The 13,433-nt window shown below is 34.6% G+C and overlaps 2 protein-coding genes across 2 annotated transcripts in view; both read right to left on the bottom strand.

Annotated features, from left to right (window-relative positions):
* UNC13C (unc-13 homolog C) overlaps positions 1 to 13,433 on the bottom strand; it is a 496,691-nt gene that overhangs the window by 250,945 nt on the left and 232,313 nt on the right. The window lies entirely within an intron of this gene.
* On the bottom strand, positions 5,033 to 5,161 carry LOC150016513 (thymosin beta-4-like). Its single transcript, XM_090272002.1, has one exon. It carries the CDS (start codon positions 5,159 to 5,161, stop codon positions 5,033 to 5,035), a length of 129 nt encoding a protein of 42 aa, XP_090128128.1.

Genomic DNA, 13,433 nt, shown 5'->3' with positions numbered 1-13,433 from the left:
AACTACCAGCTCATTTGCCTCATTCCTGTCTTAGAAAAAGAATGAAAGAAAACTCAGGGTATCAGGAAAATAGCACTGCCATGAACTTAAAACTCAAAACATTATAAAAGCAGAAAGAAGTTTCTTTTGTCACTTTTTGATAATTCCCTGGAGTTCACGTAAGTTCTAGGAGACAAAGATTTAATATTTTTTTACCTGAAAATAACAGGTACAATAAATAGCAAGCTCTAGATAATAAAAATTGGTAACTATTTCCAGAAGCTATTCTTTAAACGTGATAAAATAGCCTTATTTTGAAGAAAAAGTCCTTTTTGGAGGTCTAGTTTATGTTATACATTTAAGGTAAAGAATTTTAGCTAACTATATACACAACTAGTAATCTATATAAAACAGTAATAAAATATGTGTATCTATATATATGTGTACATATCTCTACACATATATGGACACATCATATATTATCACCTCTCTTTCTTTGTACATAACTCATTATGTACAAGGCTTATTCAGAAAAAGTCCATATTGTTAATATAATGAGAATGGCTTGCACAACATCAATGTAGCCTGGTAGCCAAGGAGAATGGACTGGAAAGCACTGTGTGAACAAAGACGACTTCACTGTACTAGTCAGTGGGGATGGTAGATGATATTGAGTGAGCATGTGTACTGTGTAGCCATTGCATTAAAAATAACTGAATGAGTAAAGCAACAAATCTACATCAAATTTTGCATTAAGCTTGAATATTTCTCTGTGGAAGCTATTCAGAAAATTTAGAAGGCCGCAGCTATGGGCAACTAGTGATTGTCAGCTTCATCACAACAATGTGCCTGATCATGCATCATGTCTCATGCAGAGTTTTTTGGCAAAACATCAAATCATCCAAGGGACTCAGCCCTCCTATGGCCTAGATCTGGCCCCTGTGACTTCTGGCTTTTCCCAAAAATAAAACCACCTTTGAAAAGAAAGAGATTTCAAATGTCAATGAGATTCAGGAAAATACGACAGGGCAGCTGATGGTGATTGGGAGAACTGTGTGAGGTCTCAAGGTACCTGCTTTGAGGGAGACTGAGGCGTCATTTTCCTATGTACAATGTTTCTTGTATCTTGTATCTTCTTCAATAAATATCTCTATTTTTCATATTATGTGGCTGGATACCTTCTGGACAGACTTCATATGTATGTAATATAGCAAGAGGAGGGAGAGTCAATTCTATCTTTCTTTCCAAGCTTCTATGAGAAATAGCTATTTTTTTTTGCACACCTTCCACCTGCCTACTCATTTTTCCATTAAGTTTCTGCATTAATTTGGTTTGTATTTTTTGTGTTTATTATGACATCAAAATTTTACTATGTTCTTATCCATATATCCATCTATTTATTCAGTCACTCATTAAGCAGTTATTTATTGAACACCTACTACTGTGTTAGGCACAATGGAAGCTTACCTAAGTTATATAATTCAACCAACCAAACTCTTCTTTTAAGGTCAAAATAAAATGAATGTGAAACTAATGGATTCAGGACAAATATAAATAATTAATGACCTGTCCCTATAAATATACTTGTGATTTTGCCAAAGAGAATTTCAATCTCTCTACATTTCTCATTGCATCTTATTTTTCATTTTTAAATTAAGAAAACTATAAAAGTTAGAACAATTTTAGATTTATAGAAAAGTTGCAAAGAATGTACAGAGACTTCTTGCATGTCCCACACCAAGGTTCTGCTATTGTTAACATCTTTCATTACTAGTTCGACCTGTTTCTCATAAAGGCTTGCTAGTTTCTACTTTCTTTATATTTTCTGAAAACCTATTTTTGAGTAATATTAAAAATAAACAATGTTAGGTTTAAATGATCAGAAATCTATATTTTTATCTCTACAGAGTAAAGAAAACTGGGACTATAGTTTCTAATACTGGAAATTACATAAGGACCTTGCAATGGGTACAAAACCAGAGATTTAGTCTAAGTATGGCGGAGAGTCATCATTTATGAATGCCCAGTATCTCTAAACATTCTCCTTTCATTTGGCTGTATTCCTCATCTACTCAAGACTGAAGCTAGACAATTCGTGTTACTAGATTCTTTTGTAAGTATGGTCTAGATATTTGACCTGCATTCAAGCAAGATCTGAACTTAAAATTTAACAAAGTGAGGCAGTGTTCTGAGGATTTGTTTTTTTTGGTAACAGTGGTAGTGGAGGATTTAGTACTTTGTTGTAGAGTTTCTAGGATTCAGTCCTGAGGGGCATAAGTATTGATCAATGGTGGCAGACATGTTTCCTCCAAAGAAACCCCATGATAAATTGGACATTGTCTCTGCACAGTAACTCAGAGGCAGATATTCTGACCTCTCCGAAAATTCTTGAGTGACCTAAAAATCTATGAAATAATCTTTTTCTGCATAACCTAACTAGAGTAAACTGTGTTATTTCATTTAAGAATACTGACAAATGTAGTAATTTTAAAATAATTAAGGGAATTGCAATAACAGAACTTAAAGTGGAATTCACTCTCTGAGGTGTATGGGAAGACAGTAAAGACTTCATCATCTCAGGCTGGAAAGCCAATACATTTTAATTTCATTTTATTTTTGTTGGTTTTGTTTAGCAGAGACTTTTTTTTTAAATTTCTTTTTTGTTGACTTTATTGGGGTGACTTTGGTTAATAAACCTATAGAGGTTTGAGGTGTACAATTCAATAATACATCATCTATATACTGGTTTGTGTGTTCATCACCTCAAGTCTATCATTTTGAAATGCAATAGCAAGACAGTTGGCCAAAATATTGCTCGCTATACCTTGGAACTCCAACCACATGCCAACTGAAGCTTTTTTATTAGTATGATGCTGGAATAAAATTCAGAATATTGGGCATATGCTTATTAAATCTTGCTGCTTTCAAAAATGTACTATAATAGAGGTGCACTCAAAGTATAACTAGACAGTCTGTAAGCAGAGATACAAGGGAGCACCACTATGCCAAAGAGGCTCTCTCTGCTTGCGCCCTGCAATGTAAATTGACTAAAAAGATCATCATCAGGAACCCTGCAGGGTTGAGAAAAGCCAGCTGCTTCTGTACACAAAAATGTACCTGTACAAGCGGAGGTTTCTAAGTGCAGCTTCAAGAAGAGATAAAAGTATTGCCCCTAAACTTTTCAAGCATCTTCTTTTAAGAAATCTCTGAGTGACAATAAAGGACAAATTGGTGGCAAAGATCAAATTAACGGTGTTGCAATCTCATGATGGCATACTATTTTGTAGGACTTGATAAAGTATCATTAGATTAAGAGAGAAATTGGTCAGAACAGAAGAGCCAATAGCAAAGAGTTAAAATTTTTTGGCTTATGTGGTTAATCATAAAATTGGCTTGAAACCCATCTTATTGAAGCCTGGTATATTTTCCAGAGGATGGTACATATTCCCAAACATGCCTCTAGTTTGGCTAGATATAGCTGTACTTAAAGTAATGTCTAAGTTCTTTGGTTGCAGCAATAAACGTGGGGTCTAAGTGGAGTCGCTTCCCATATAGGAAGACCATAAACCTGGATTTTCTGAGACGGTCCCTGTTTATGGTTATTGTATATATGTAATGCATTTTAATCATTTCTAGAGCCCTTATTCATTTACTTTCACTTTACACAGTACCTGCCTAGAGTATATAGGTGTTGACATGCTGTGCGAGGATGGTCTCCTAGAGGTGTAACCGAGGACTTTAAAAAAATGGACAAAAAAATTTACCCCCCCCCAAAAGTGCCAGGGCTTGCCATGTTAGTATAGGAAGTCCTATATATACCTGTCCCTCTGGACTCTACATTTGCTGTCTACAACGAGTCATATATTTTCCACTTTCCCTCTTACTAAATGAGACTTTCATTAATAAAATTGCTACTATCTTGTCACCTTTTTTCTACAATAATACATTGGGATTGTTGTAGAAAGATGACTTGTCTCTAATTTATAGGCCCAAGGATCACAAAGTGAAATCTGGAATTGTTAGAGAGACTACCCAAAGATTCTGAACTTCAAAACTAAATGTAGTAAATTGCTATAACTTTGAAATTACCTACCATGCAAGGGAGAGGATAGATTCATTTGATTTAAATATATAAGTAGAAAGTTTGCATATAATTTTTAGTTAAAGGTAGAAGGTGGCAGATACTATAAGTTTCTTCATAGAATAACATTTCAGCCCCTTTTACCTTTCCTACCTTGATGCAATATCCCAACCCTCCTTGCAACGAGATAACCACCTAACACAGTTCTGCCAATGAGATATAAGCAAAAGTCTTCTAATCCTGTTTCTTCTATTTTCTTTTTTATTACCCTGAAACATGGGTGTAAAGTAGCACTCACTAAAGATGTTACAAAAGGAAGATAGAGGAAGATTTGTTTTTTGATGGAATAATTGAGTTACCAGGTTAACCCTTAAATGTCTATACCTGGAATTCTTGTTGAATGAAATACTGTAAATGTCTTTTTGACTAAGCCACAATATGGCTAATGCAAAACTGAGTGAAATTCTAATTGAATCAAGTGGGAAAACAATTTTGAAAAACCTACTAAGTTAGTATTAGTAGTATATAAAATAATTTCAAATGAATTTAATTTATAAACTGTTACCAATTTTTTTAAGTTTTAAACTTTTTGTCCACATATTAAAAATCATATATTTCAATAAATAAAATCATTTGAACAACAACAAAAAAAGACACTCTAATTAAACTGCATTTTAGAGCCTGCAGAACACTTTGGACCACCTTGGGTTTTACTCTAGATTTCACTGTTGTTCTACCCAGCTTCTTCCTTCACCAATGTGCAAGTTCTTTTCCTTCCCTGCCAGCCAGACAGGCAGATGGGAGAGGCAGGTGCAGCTTTGCTGTCAGTACTCTGATGTAAAATGTGGCAGTACAGTCATTTAAATTGATCCAACCTCTTCATATCTTACAAAGTGAAACAGCTAAAAGAAGTGAAATAAGAAGACAATGCTGTGGAATGTACAGTTCATATTGGTGGTGTGTGCCTCATTATTATTCCCCTGATTGCTTCTCCTGCTCAATTGTTTCTTTTGAGGGCAGTGGATTTTCTATGCACTCTGTCTTCTTCAATTTCATCTTACTGAATTTTTCAATCTCAGCCATCTCTGGTTTGTCAGGCATGCTTTCACTATTTTTTATTCTTGCCATGTTTTATGGTACTTCTTAACTATTAACATGCATTTCACAAACCTTGACTTTTATGAAAATATAAAATGAGAAATAATAGGCTTGTGTACTAAACAAAATTTGACAAGGGAAATACTTTCATATACAAGAGAAAATCCTATCACATACAATAGAGAGAAAAAGCACAATCCCAATAAATTTTTATCTACTAGACCATTTCCAAACTGATCAATTAGCTAATCAAGACTCCTGGTTTAGTTTGCCAGTTTGAGAACTTGTCTTCTTTATTATTAGAGAATAAGTTATTTCATTGTACAAATTCTTGTTAAATACAATAAGTAAATTAAGTGCTCTTAGAATCAGTTGCTTTGTAGTTTTCCTTTAATTAAAAATAATTCCCTTCAAATAGAGTGGTTCATGTTCCATTTTGTGTTTGTTTTTTCATCATTAAAGAGAGGACTGGTTTCGTTTCCATGCGAATAAGATATTTTATTCCTTCCAATGTTAAAGAAAACCATTTTGCCTTTCAGGACTCAGGATTAGTGAGCTTGTGTGTGCATTTTGTGTTTTGTTTTTAACCCATAGGTACCATATCTTTGTAGAGTCAATCACTATTTGTACAATTTTCTTTTGGTGGCCATTCAATTGACTAATTTCTTTATAATTATATATTCCAACTTTGCACATGGTCTCATTGCAAAAATTTTTAGATTTAGAGTTTCCTAGATAGGGCCCAAATTTACACCTCCAATGATTAAATCAAACAAAGTAAAGAAAAACCCGGAGGTTCTGTTTTAGGATAGCAATGTAGGAAGATGTGAACTCAACTCTTGTGAACACATTGAGTCTACAGCTACATATGGAATAATTTCCTTGGATAGAACCCTAAAGGCTGGTTGAACACCAACTACAAATCAGGCAAACAAGAGCACATAAATATATAAAGAAAATATTAATGGACCTAAACGGAGATATAGAATAGAATTATAGTAGGGGACTTTAATTCCTTACTTATATAAATGGATAGATTATCTAGACAGAAAAATCAATATGAAACATAGTAGGCCAAATGGACATAGATACATATAGAACATTCCATACAAGAGCAACAGAATACACATTCTTCTCATGTGCACATAAAACATTCTCCAAATAGGTCATATATTAAGCCACAAATCTTAATAAATTTAAGAAGCTTAAAATCATAACAAGACTCTTTTCCAACCATAATAGTATGAAACCAGAATCAACTACAAAAAATATTGGAAATTCACAAATATGTGGAGATTAAACAATATGCTCCTGAACAACCAATGAGTCAAAGGAAATCAAAGGGGAAATAAAAACAAAGAAACAAACAAAAAAACAACACCTTAAGGCAAAACAAAAGAGAAATATACCAAAATGTACGGGATACAGCAAAAGTATTTCTAAGAGGAAAGTTTATATCAATAAATGCCTATCTCAAGAAACAAACAAAAAAAATCTCAAAATTTACGCCTCAGGGAACTAAATGAGGAACAAGTGAAGCCTATGTAAGTAGAAGAAAGAAAATATCAAACATTAGAGCAGAAATAAAAGAAATTGAGACAAAAAAGGAATAGCAAAGACCAAATGAAACTAAGATCTGGTTCTTTGAAAGGATAAATTAAATTGACAAACTTATAGCTAGACTCACCATGAAAAAACAAAGAGAAAAATGCAAATAAATAAAATCAGAAATAAAAGAGGAGACATTATGACTAATACCACAGGACCACACAGAATAATTTGAGACTATTGAACAATTATATGCCAAAAAATTGGTCAGTCTAGAAGAAATAGATAAATTCATAGAAACATACAACTTACCAAGACTGAATAATAAATAGAAAATCTGAACAGACTGATTACTAGAAAAGAGATTGAATAAATAATCAAAAAACTCCTAATGAACAAAAAAGTCCAGGACCAGGCAGCTTTACTGGTGAATTCTTCTAAGACTTTAACTAAAAATTAATACCTACAGCCACTGTCAAAAGCAGTATAGAGATACCTTAAAAAATTAAAAATGAAAATGCCTTTTGACCCAACTATCCTCCTTCTGAAAATATATCCGAGAAACCCAAAAGACTAATTTAAAGAGCATTAAGTACCCCTATGTTCATTGCAGCGTTATTTAAAATCACCAAGTTATGGCAGCAGCCCAAGTGCCCATCACTAGATGAGTGGATCAAATACCTATGGGACATTTACACAATGGAATACTACTTGGCTGTAAAAAAAGAAGAAAATTTTACCCTTTGCAACAGCATGGGTGGACCATTATGCTAAGTGAAATAAGCCAGTCAGAGAAAGACAAATATCATATGATTTCACTCATATTGGAATCTAATGAACAAACTGAACTAACAAGCAAACAGAGAAAGACTCATAATGGAGAGCAGGCTGACAGCTATGGGAGGGGTTTGAGGGTAGAGAGATGGAGCAAAAAGGCAAAAGGGCTCTTAAACATGGACAACAGTGTGGTGATTGAGGGGAGTGGGAGTAAAAGGGAGGTAAATGGCAATGGAATAAAATTAAATAAATTTAAAGAACAATTAAAAAAAGATCAATATGGAAAAATAATTAACACCAATCTTTTTCAAACTCTTGCAAAAACTATAAGAGGGAATACTTCCAAACTTCTTTTATGAGGTGAGCATTACCCTGATACCAAAACCAGACAAGGATACTGTAAGGATAGAAAGTTACCTGCCAATATTCTCAATGAAAAGTAGATGCAAAATCCTCAACAAAATATTAGGATGTAGAATTCAACAATACATGAAAAGTATAATACATCATGATCAAGTGCAAGTTGTTCCAGGGATGCAAATATGATTCAACCTTCACAGTCAGTCAATGTGATATATCACATTCACAAAATCAAGGATAAAAGTCAATAAAATGAAAAGGTAACATACTTAACAGGGGAAAATATTTGCAAATCATGTATCTGATAAAGAGCTAATGTACAAAATATATTTAAAAATGTACACCTCAACAGAAAAAATTCTAAATAAAAATGGGCAGCAGATATGAATAGACATTGTTTAAAGAAGATGAACAGATGGTCAACAGGTACATAAAAATGATTAAAATGACTAATCATCAGGTAAATTCAAATCAAAACCACAATGAAGTGTCACCTCACACCTGTTAGAATGGCTATTATAAAAAGAAGACAAAAAATAGGAAGTGTTGGTAAGTATGCAGAGGAAAGGGAATCCTTATGGAGTGTTGGTAGGAATATAAATTGGCTCAGCTACTATGGAATGCAGTATAAAAATTCCTCAAAAAAATAAAAATAGAAATACCATATGATCCAGAATTTTCACTTCTGTGTATTTACCTAAGGAAAATAAAAATACTAACTTGAAAAGATATATGCACCCCAAGTTCACTGAATTTACAATAGCTAAGATATGGCAACAATCTAAGTGTCCATCAATCGATTAATAGATAAAGAAGACACACTCTCTCTCATATATATATACATATATATTCATAAATAAATAAATATATATATATATACATATATATATATATAAAACTCATCCATAAACGAATGTATATTATACAGCCATACAAAGATTGAAATCACACTATTTGTGACAACATGCATGCATGCACCCCAAGGGCACTATGCTGAGTGACATAAGTAAATACCATGTGATCTCATTTATATGTGAAATCTAAAGAAAAATAGAAAAGAGGCCAGAAAACCAAGCTCATAGATACTGGAATCAGATTTGTGCTTTCGAGAGTGAGTGATGGGAGAAATGTGTAAAGGGGGTCAAAAGGTACAAATTTCCAGTTATAAAATAAGTTATGGAGTCATGATTTCAATGGAAACAACAAGCTCTTGCTCAAGTAATCATCCCCTGATGGAAAATCATTACTAAAGTTGCATATAAGCAAATAATTGTTCAATAAGAAAAAGTGTACCTATAGTTGAATTAGATCTAATGGAGCAACTAAACTACATCTCACATCACAACTATATCAGAAAAAAAGCCAAAAGTAAGAGATGTTTCCATTTTAAATTATACTATTTAAGAATGTGTAAAATTATAGCTACATATAATAAGTATAGCAAAACAATTCTGTAATATTTTAATTGATGTTGTACAAGATTTTGTTAACAGGCAAATTAGTAAGAGAGATATTCAACTACACACACACACACACACACACACACAGACATAAGCTGTAAGGACATATATCAAAATACAGGTCACATAATTAGTAAAAACTTTGATTTTTAAAAAATATACAAATAAACAAAGTTGAATTTATTTATTTATTTATTTTTCAGATTTAATGTGTTTTATTGATTAAAATATTACATTTGTGCCAATTTCCCTTCCCTCTGCTCCCCTCTACCCGGTGGCCCCCCTCCCTCCAGTTGTCCCCCCCTTTTAGATTATGTCCATTAGTTGTGCATACAGTTCCTCCCAACCTCTCTCCGTCTATTCCATTCCCTCCTACCATGATCCCCAATTCCTATATCATCTCCCTCCCTCTCCCCACTCCCCCTCCCTGTTGACCTCCCCCCAATATGCTTCCCGTACCCACAGTTCCTTTTCCACTCTCGTTGCCTGTTTAGTTTGCCTTTGTTTCATCTCCCTAGCTTCTGTTTTTTAAACCAGTCCCTTTAACATCTCATATAACAGTGGTTTGGATCTAATGAACTCTTTCAGTTTTATTTTGTCCTGGAAACACTTTCTCTGTCCTTCTATTCTGAATGACAATTTCGCTGGATAGAGTATTCGTGGTTGTAGGTTTTGGATTTTCATTACTTTGAATATTTCTTGCCAGTCCCTTCTTGCCTGTAGGGTCTCCCTTGAGAAGTCAGCTGATAGTCTAATTGGGACCCCTTTGCACATAATTCTTTTCTTCTCTCTTGCTGCTTTTAAGATTCTCTCTTTATCTTTAATTTTTGACATTTTGATTATAATGTGTCTTGGAGCGGTTCTCCCTGGGTCCAGTCTCTTGGGAACTCTCTTTGCTTCCTGGACCTGCAAGTCTATTCCCTTCCCCAAGTCTGGGAAGTTTTCCTTTATTATATTTTCACTCAATTTTTCAAGTTCTAGTTCATCTTCCTCACTCTCTGGCAAACCAATGATTCTTATGTTGGGCCTTTTATAGCTGTCCCAGAGGTTTCTGATCCTCTCATTGTTGCTTCCCATTTCCTCTCTCTGCATTGGTTGACTGCCTGTTCCTTCTCCATATTCCAGTTTGTTGAAATGAACTCTGGATTTTTTTCCCTCACCATCTGTCTCGTATGTGGTTTTGTTCCTTTCGTTATGAATGTTTTTCGCTTCTTTCTTATCTTTTTCCTGCTCTTTTGTGAATTCTGTAAGCCACCTGATAACAATGGCCCAGAACTGAGCCTCTGACAGGTTTCTTATCTGTTCATCTGTCAGGTTCTCTATCTGTTGCCTGGTGAGCTGTGCCACCGGGATTTCTATAGTTGCCTGCCTCATTTTGACAGATGTGTTTTGTTTTCTTGGGCCGGCTGTCGGGGGCGGTGCCTGTGTACGCGTCACAATTCAGCGACCGGCGCCTGCCTGTCCGCGACCTATTTCGCAGCCCTGTGGTGCTTTCTTTGGGGGCGGGGGTCCAAGATGGATTCACACAGTTACTCAGCTAGGAGACCGGGATCCGTCCTCCCGCCCCCCTGGGCCTCACTGTTCAAGGCGATGCGGTGGCTGCTTTCCCCAGCGCTGGGGTCGCGCACTGCCAGGGGCTTGACTGCTGCCGGGATTTTTCGCTGCCCCGCCGCTGTCCCAGGTGCGACCGCAAACAGCGCTGCCCTCTTTAACTCTTACCTGCCCAAATGGCACCGCTGGTTTATAACTTCATATGTTGGGCTTCCGTGTAGTTTTATTTTCTGGAATTTCTAGTTATCCTTTGTTTTGAAGTAGTTGTATTCCTCTCTAGTTGTAGAGGGAGCCCTAGCGTGTCCGTCTAAGCCTCTATCTTGGCCGGAAGTCCAACAAAGTTGAATTTAAAAAATATCTACTAATTATAAATTATCTCATTTTAACTCAGGCTGTAAGGCAGAGCATTGAATAAGAAAGTCATCATTCAGAACCTGCAAGAGGTAAGCCTCAGGCAAAGCAGCAGCAGCCTTTCAAAGAGTAATTAAATTCTCTAGTTACAGCTTCTTAATTCCTTAAAAACACTGACCCACCAAATGAAAATATTGTTAGACACTCAATATTTACATTTCCTATTAGAGATTTATTACAAATTAGGTAACCCACTTCCATTCCAATAGTAGTGTCTGATTTGTTATTGAATCAAGATTCTCAGTCTTATTATTTTTAAATTCTATTACAGGAGATGGACAAACTCAGTGACAGCATACAGCAACTTTTCCCACTGGCATTTATCAAGGACAATTTAATTATAGGACTTAGACTTAAAAAAAAAAAAAAGACAATACCCAACATTCTACTTTTGTTTCAGTTTTCTTGTAGTTTTTCTTTGTACAATTTGGGCATTCTATATCCATTCTACAAATCAATGATATAAAAGCCAATTAAAAATAAGAATAAGAATGATTTATATTATTAGCAGCACTTTTGAAAAAAGAAAGGAGGTGAAGAGGAATTTATGCATGGGCATTTAGGGTTGGCTAAAGGAAGTGCTTGTACTATAATAGATCATATATCCAAAGGGCAAGTATGATTTTATAATACGCATGTACATCCATTTCCCTGCCCCGCCGTCTAGCTCCACAGTTAGATCAGAATACCTGAAAGTTTTATATTCTATTTTTATACCTAATATTTTTCTCCTCAGATACCAATGTTACAAAATAAACTTATTTTACTGGTTGTTTTAAAGTTATTAAATATTAAAACAATATTAGTGTTGATATTTATTAATATTTAAGAAACAAAGGTAGGAAAGATGTTTGTTTACAAAATAGTGTTCACTGCTATGAAAGAAGAGAAAACTTAGGAAAAGAGAGCTCAGAAAACATATCACTCATATGTGGAATCTAATAGTCTAAACTTATAAAAACAAAGAGTAAAATGATAGTTACCAGGGGCTAAGGGGTGGGGTGACAGAAGCCAGGCTGTTAAAGGGTACAAATTTGCGACTAGTAGATAAGTAAGTCCTAGAGATACAGTGCACAGTATAGTGAATATAGACAATACTATAGTTTAATTATCAAACCTACAAGGAGATAGAGCTTAATTATTCCCACCACAAAAAATAAATGATGATTATGTGATGAAATGGAAACTGTATCTATAGCAGCAATGCCAATCATGCTGAAATATATAAATGTATCTAACCCACATGTTGGACATCTTAAATTTCTACAGTGCTATATGTCAAATATATTTCAATTATAAAAAAACTGCAAACAGAAAGATCAAACTGCTCTCTCTCACAAAAATAAAATAAAAAAGGATAATGTGTATGTGTATGTATATGTAGTAGAGATGGTTTCTACCCACCATTTCTTTGCTTCAGCATATATTTTTCCTGCTCAAACCCTTTGTTCATTGTGTTTCTTAGGGCATGCATGTCTTTTTCCTATCTGTAGTCCAAACACTTAGCTGTCTTTCAAGACCCTTAAATATCACATTGGTGTGAAACTTCCCTGGGAGCCCCGCCACCCCAATCCCTAGTACCTGCAGCAAGTAGATACTCAAAAACTATAGAATAAATAAGAGAAATATCACATGTAAGAGCAATCATACTCTTTTTTACTGTTCATTAACTACTACAAATATGCTTACCTGACTTTTCTTTTAGTGGTGATGAATTTTTTTTTTCTTAACTTACTTGCCCACAGAATAAAGAGCTATATGTCAATGTAAAAAGCAAAACATAATGTAACTAAAAGCAGAAAATAATGTAACTGTCAAGGGCCTAGAACAGTGTTAATGTTGCTGTTGGTCCATGATTGTCCTACTCTAACCCTAATATTCCAAAGTCTGAGATTCATGGTATGTCGTGCTTTTTTTCATTTTACTTTCAAGGTCATTGTGCATTAGGCATGATGGAATAATATAAAAAGCTTGATTAAAATTCCATTTGAGCCGTTTACTAGCAATATGACTTTAGGCAAGTTATGTAACCACACTGAGCCTCTATGCCCAACCTATTCAATTAAAATACAGTGGTACCTCAGTACTCATCATTAATTTGTTTCAATGAGTGTCAAGTGACTATTGATGAAACATTTTCTTTTGCGGAGTGTGATGAGTGGTGAACA

The sequence above is a fragment of the Furipterus horrens genome, unplaced genomic scaffold (genome assembly GCF_987537825.1).
Source record: "Furipterus horrens unplaced genomic scaffold, mFurHor1.1.pri manual_scaffold_3, whole genome shotgun sequence".
Classification (NCBI taxonomy): domain Eukaryota; kingdom Metazoa; phylum Chordata; class Mammalia; order Chiroptera; family Furipteridae; genus Furipterus; species Furipterus horrens.
Note: the sequence above shows the minus strand (reverse complement) of the source record. Positions and strands in the feature narration are given on the sequence as shown.

Coding starts and splice junctions, on each gene's coding strand:
- LOC150016513 (XM_090272002.1), bottom strand. CDS start 5,161: ATGCCTGACAAACCAGAGATGGCTGAGATTGAAAAATTCAGTAAGATG.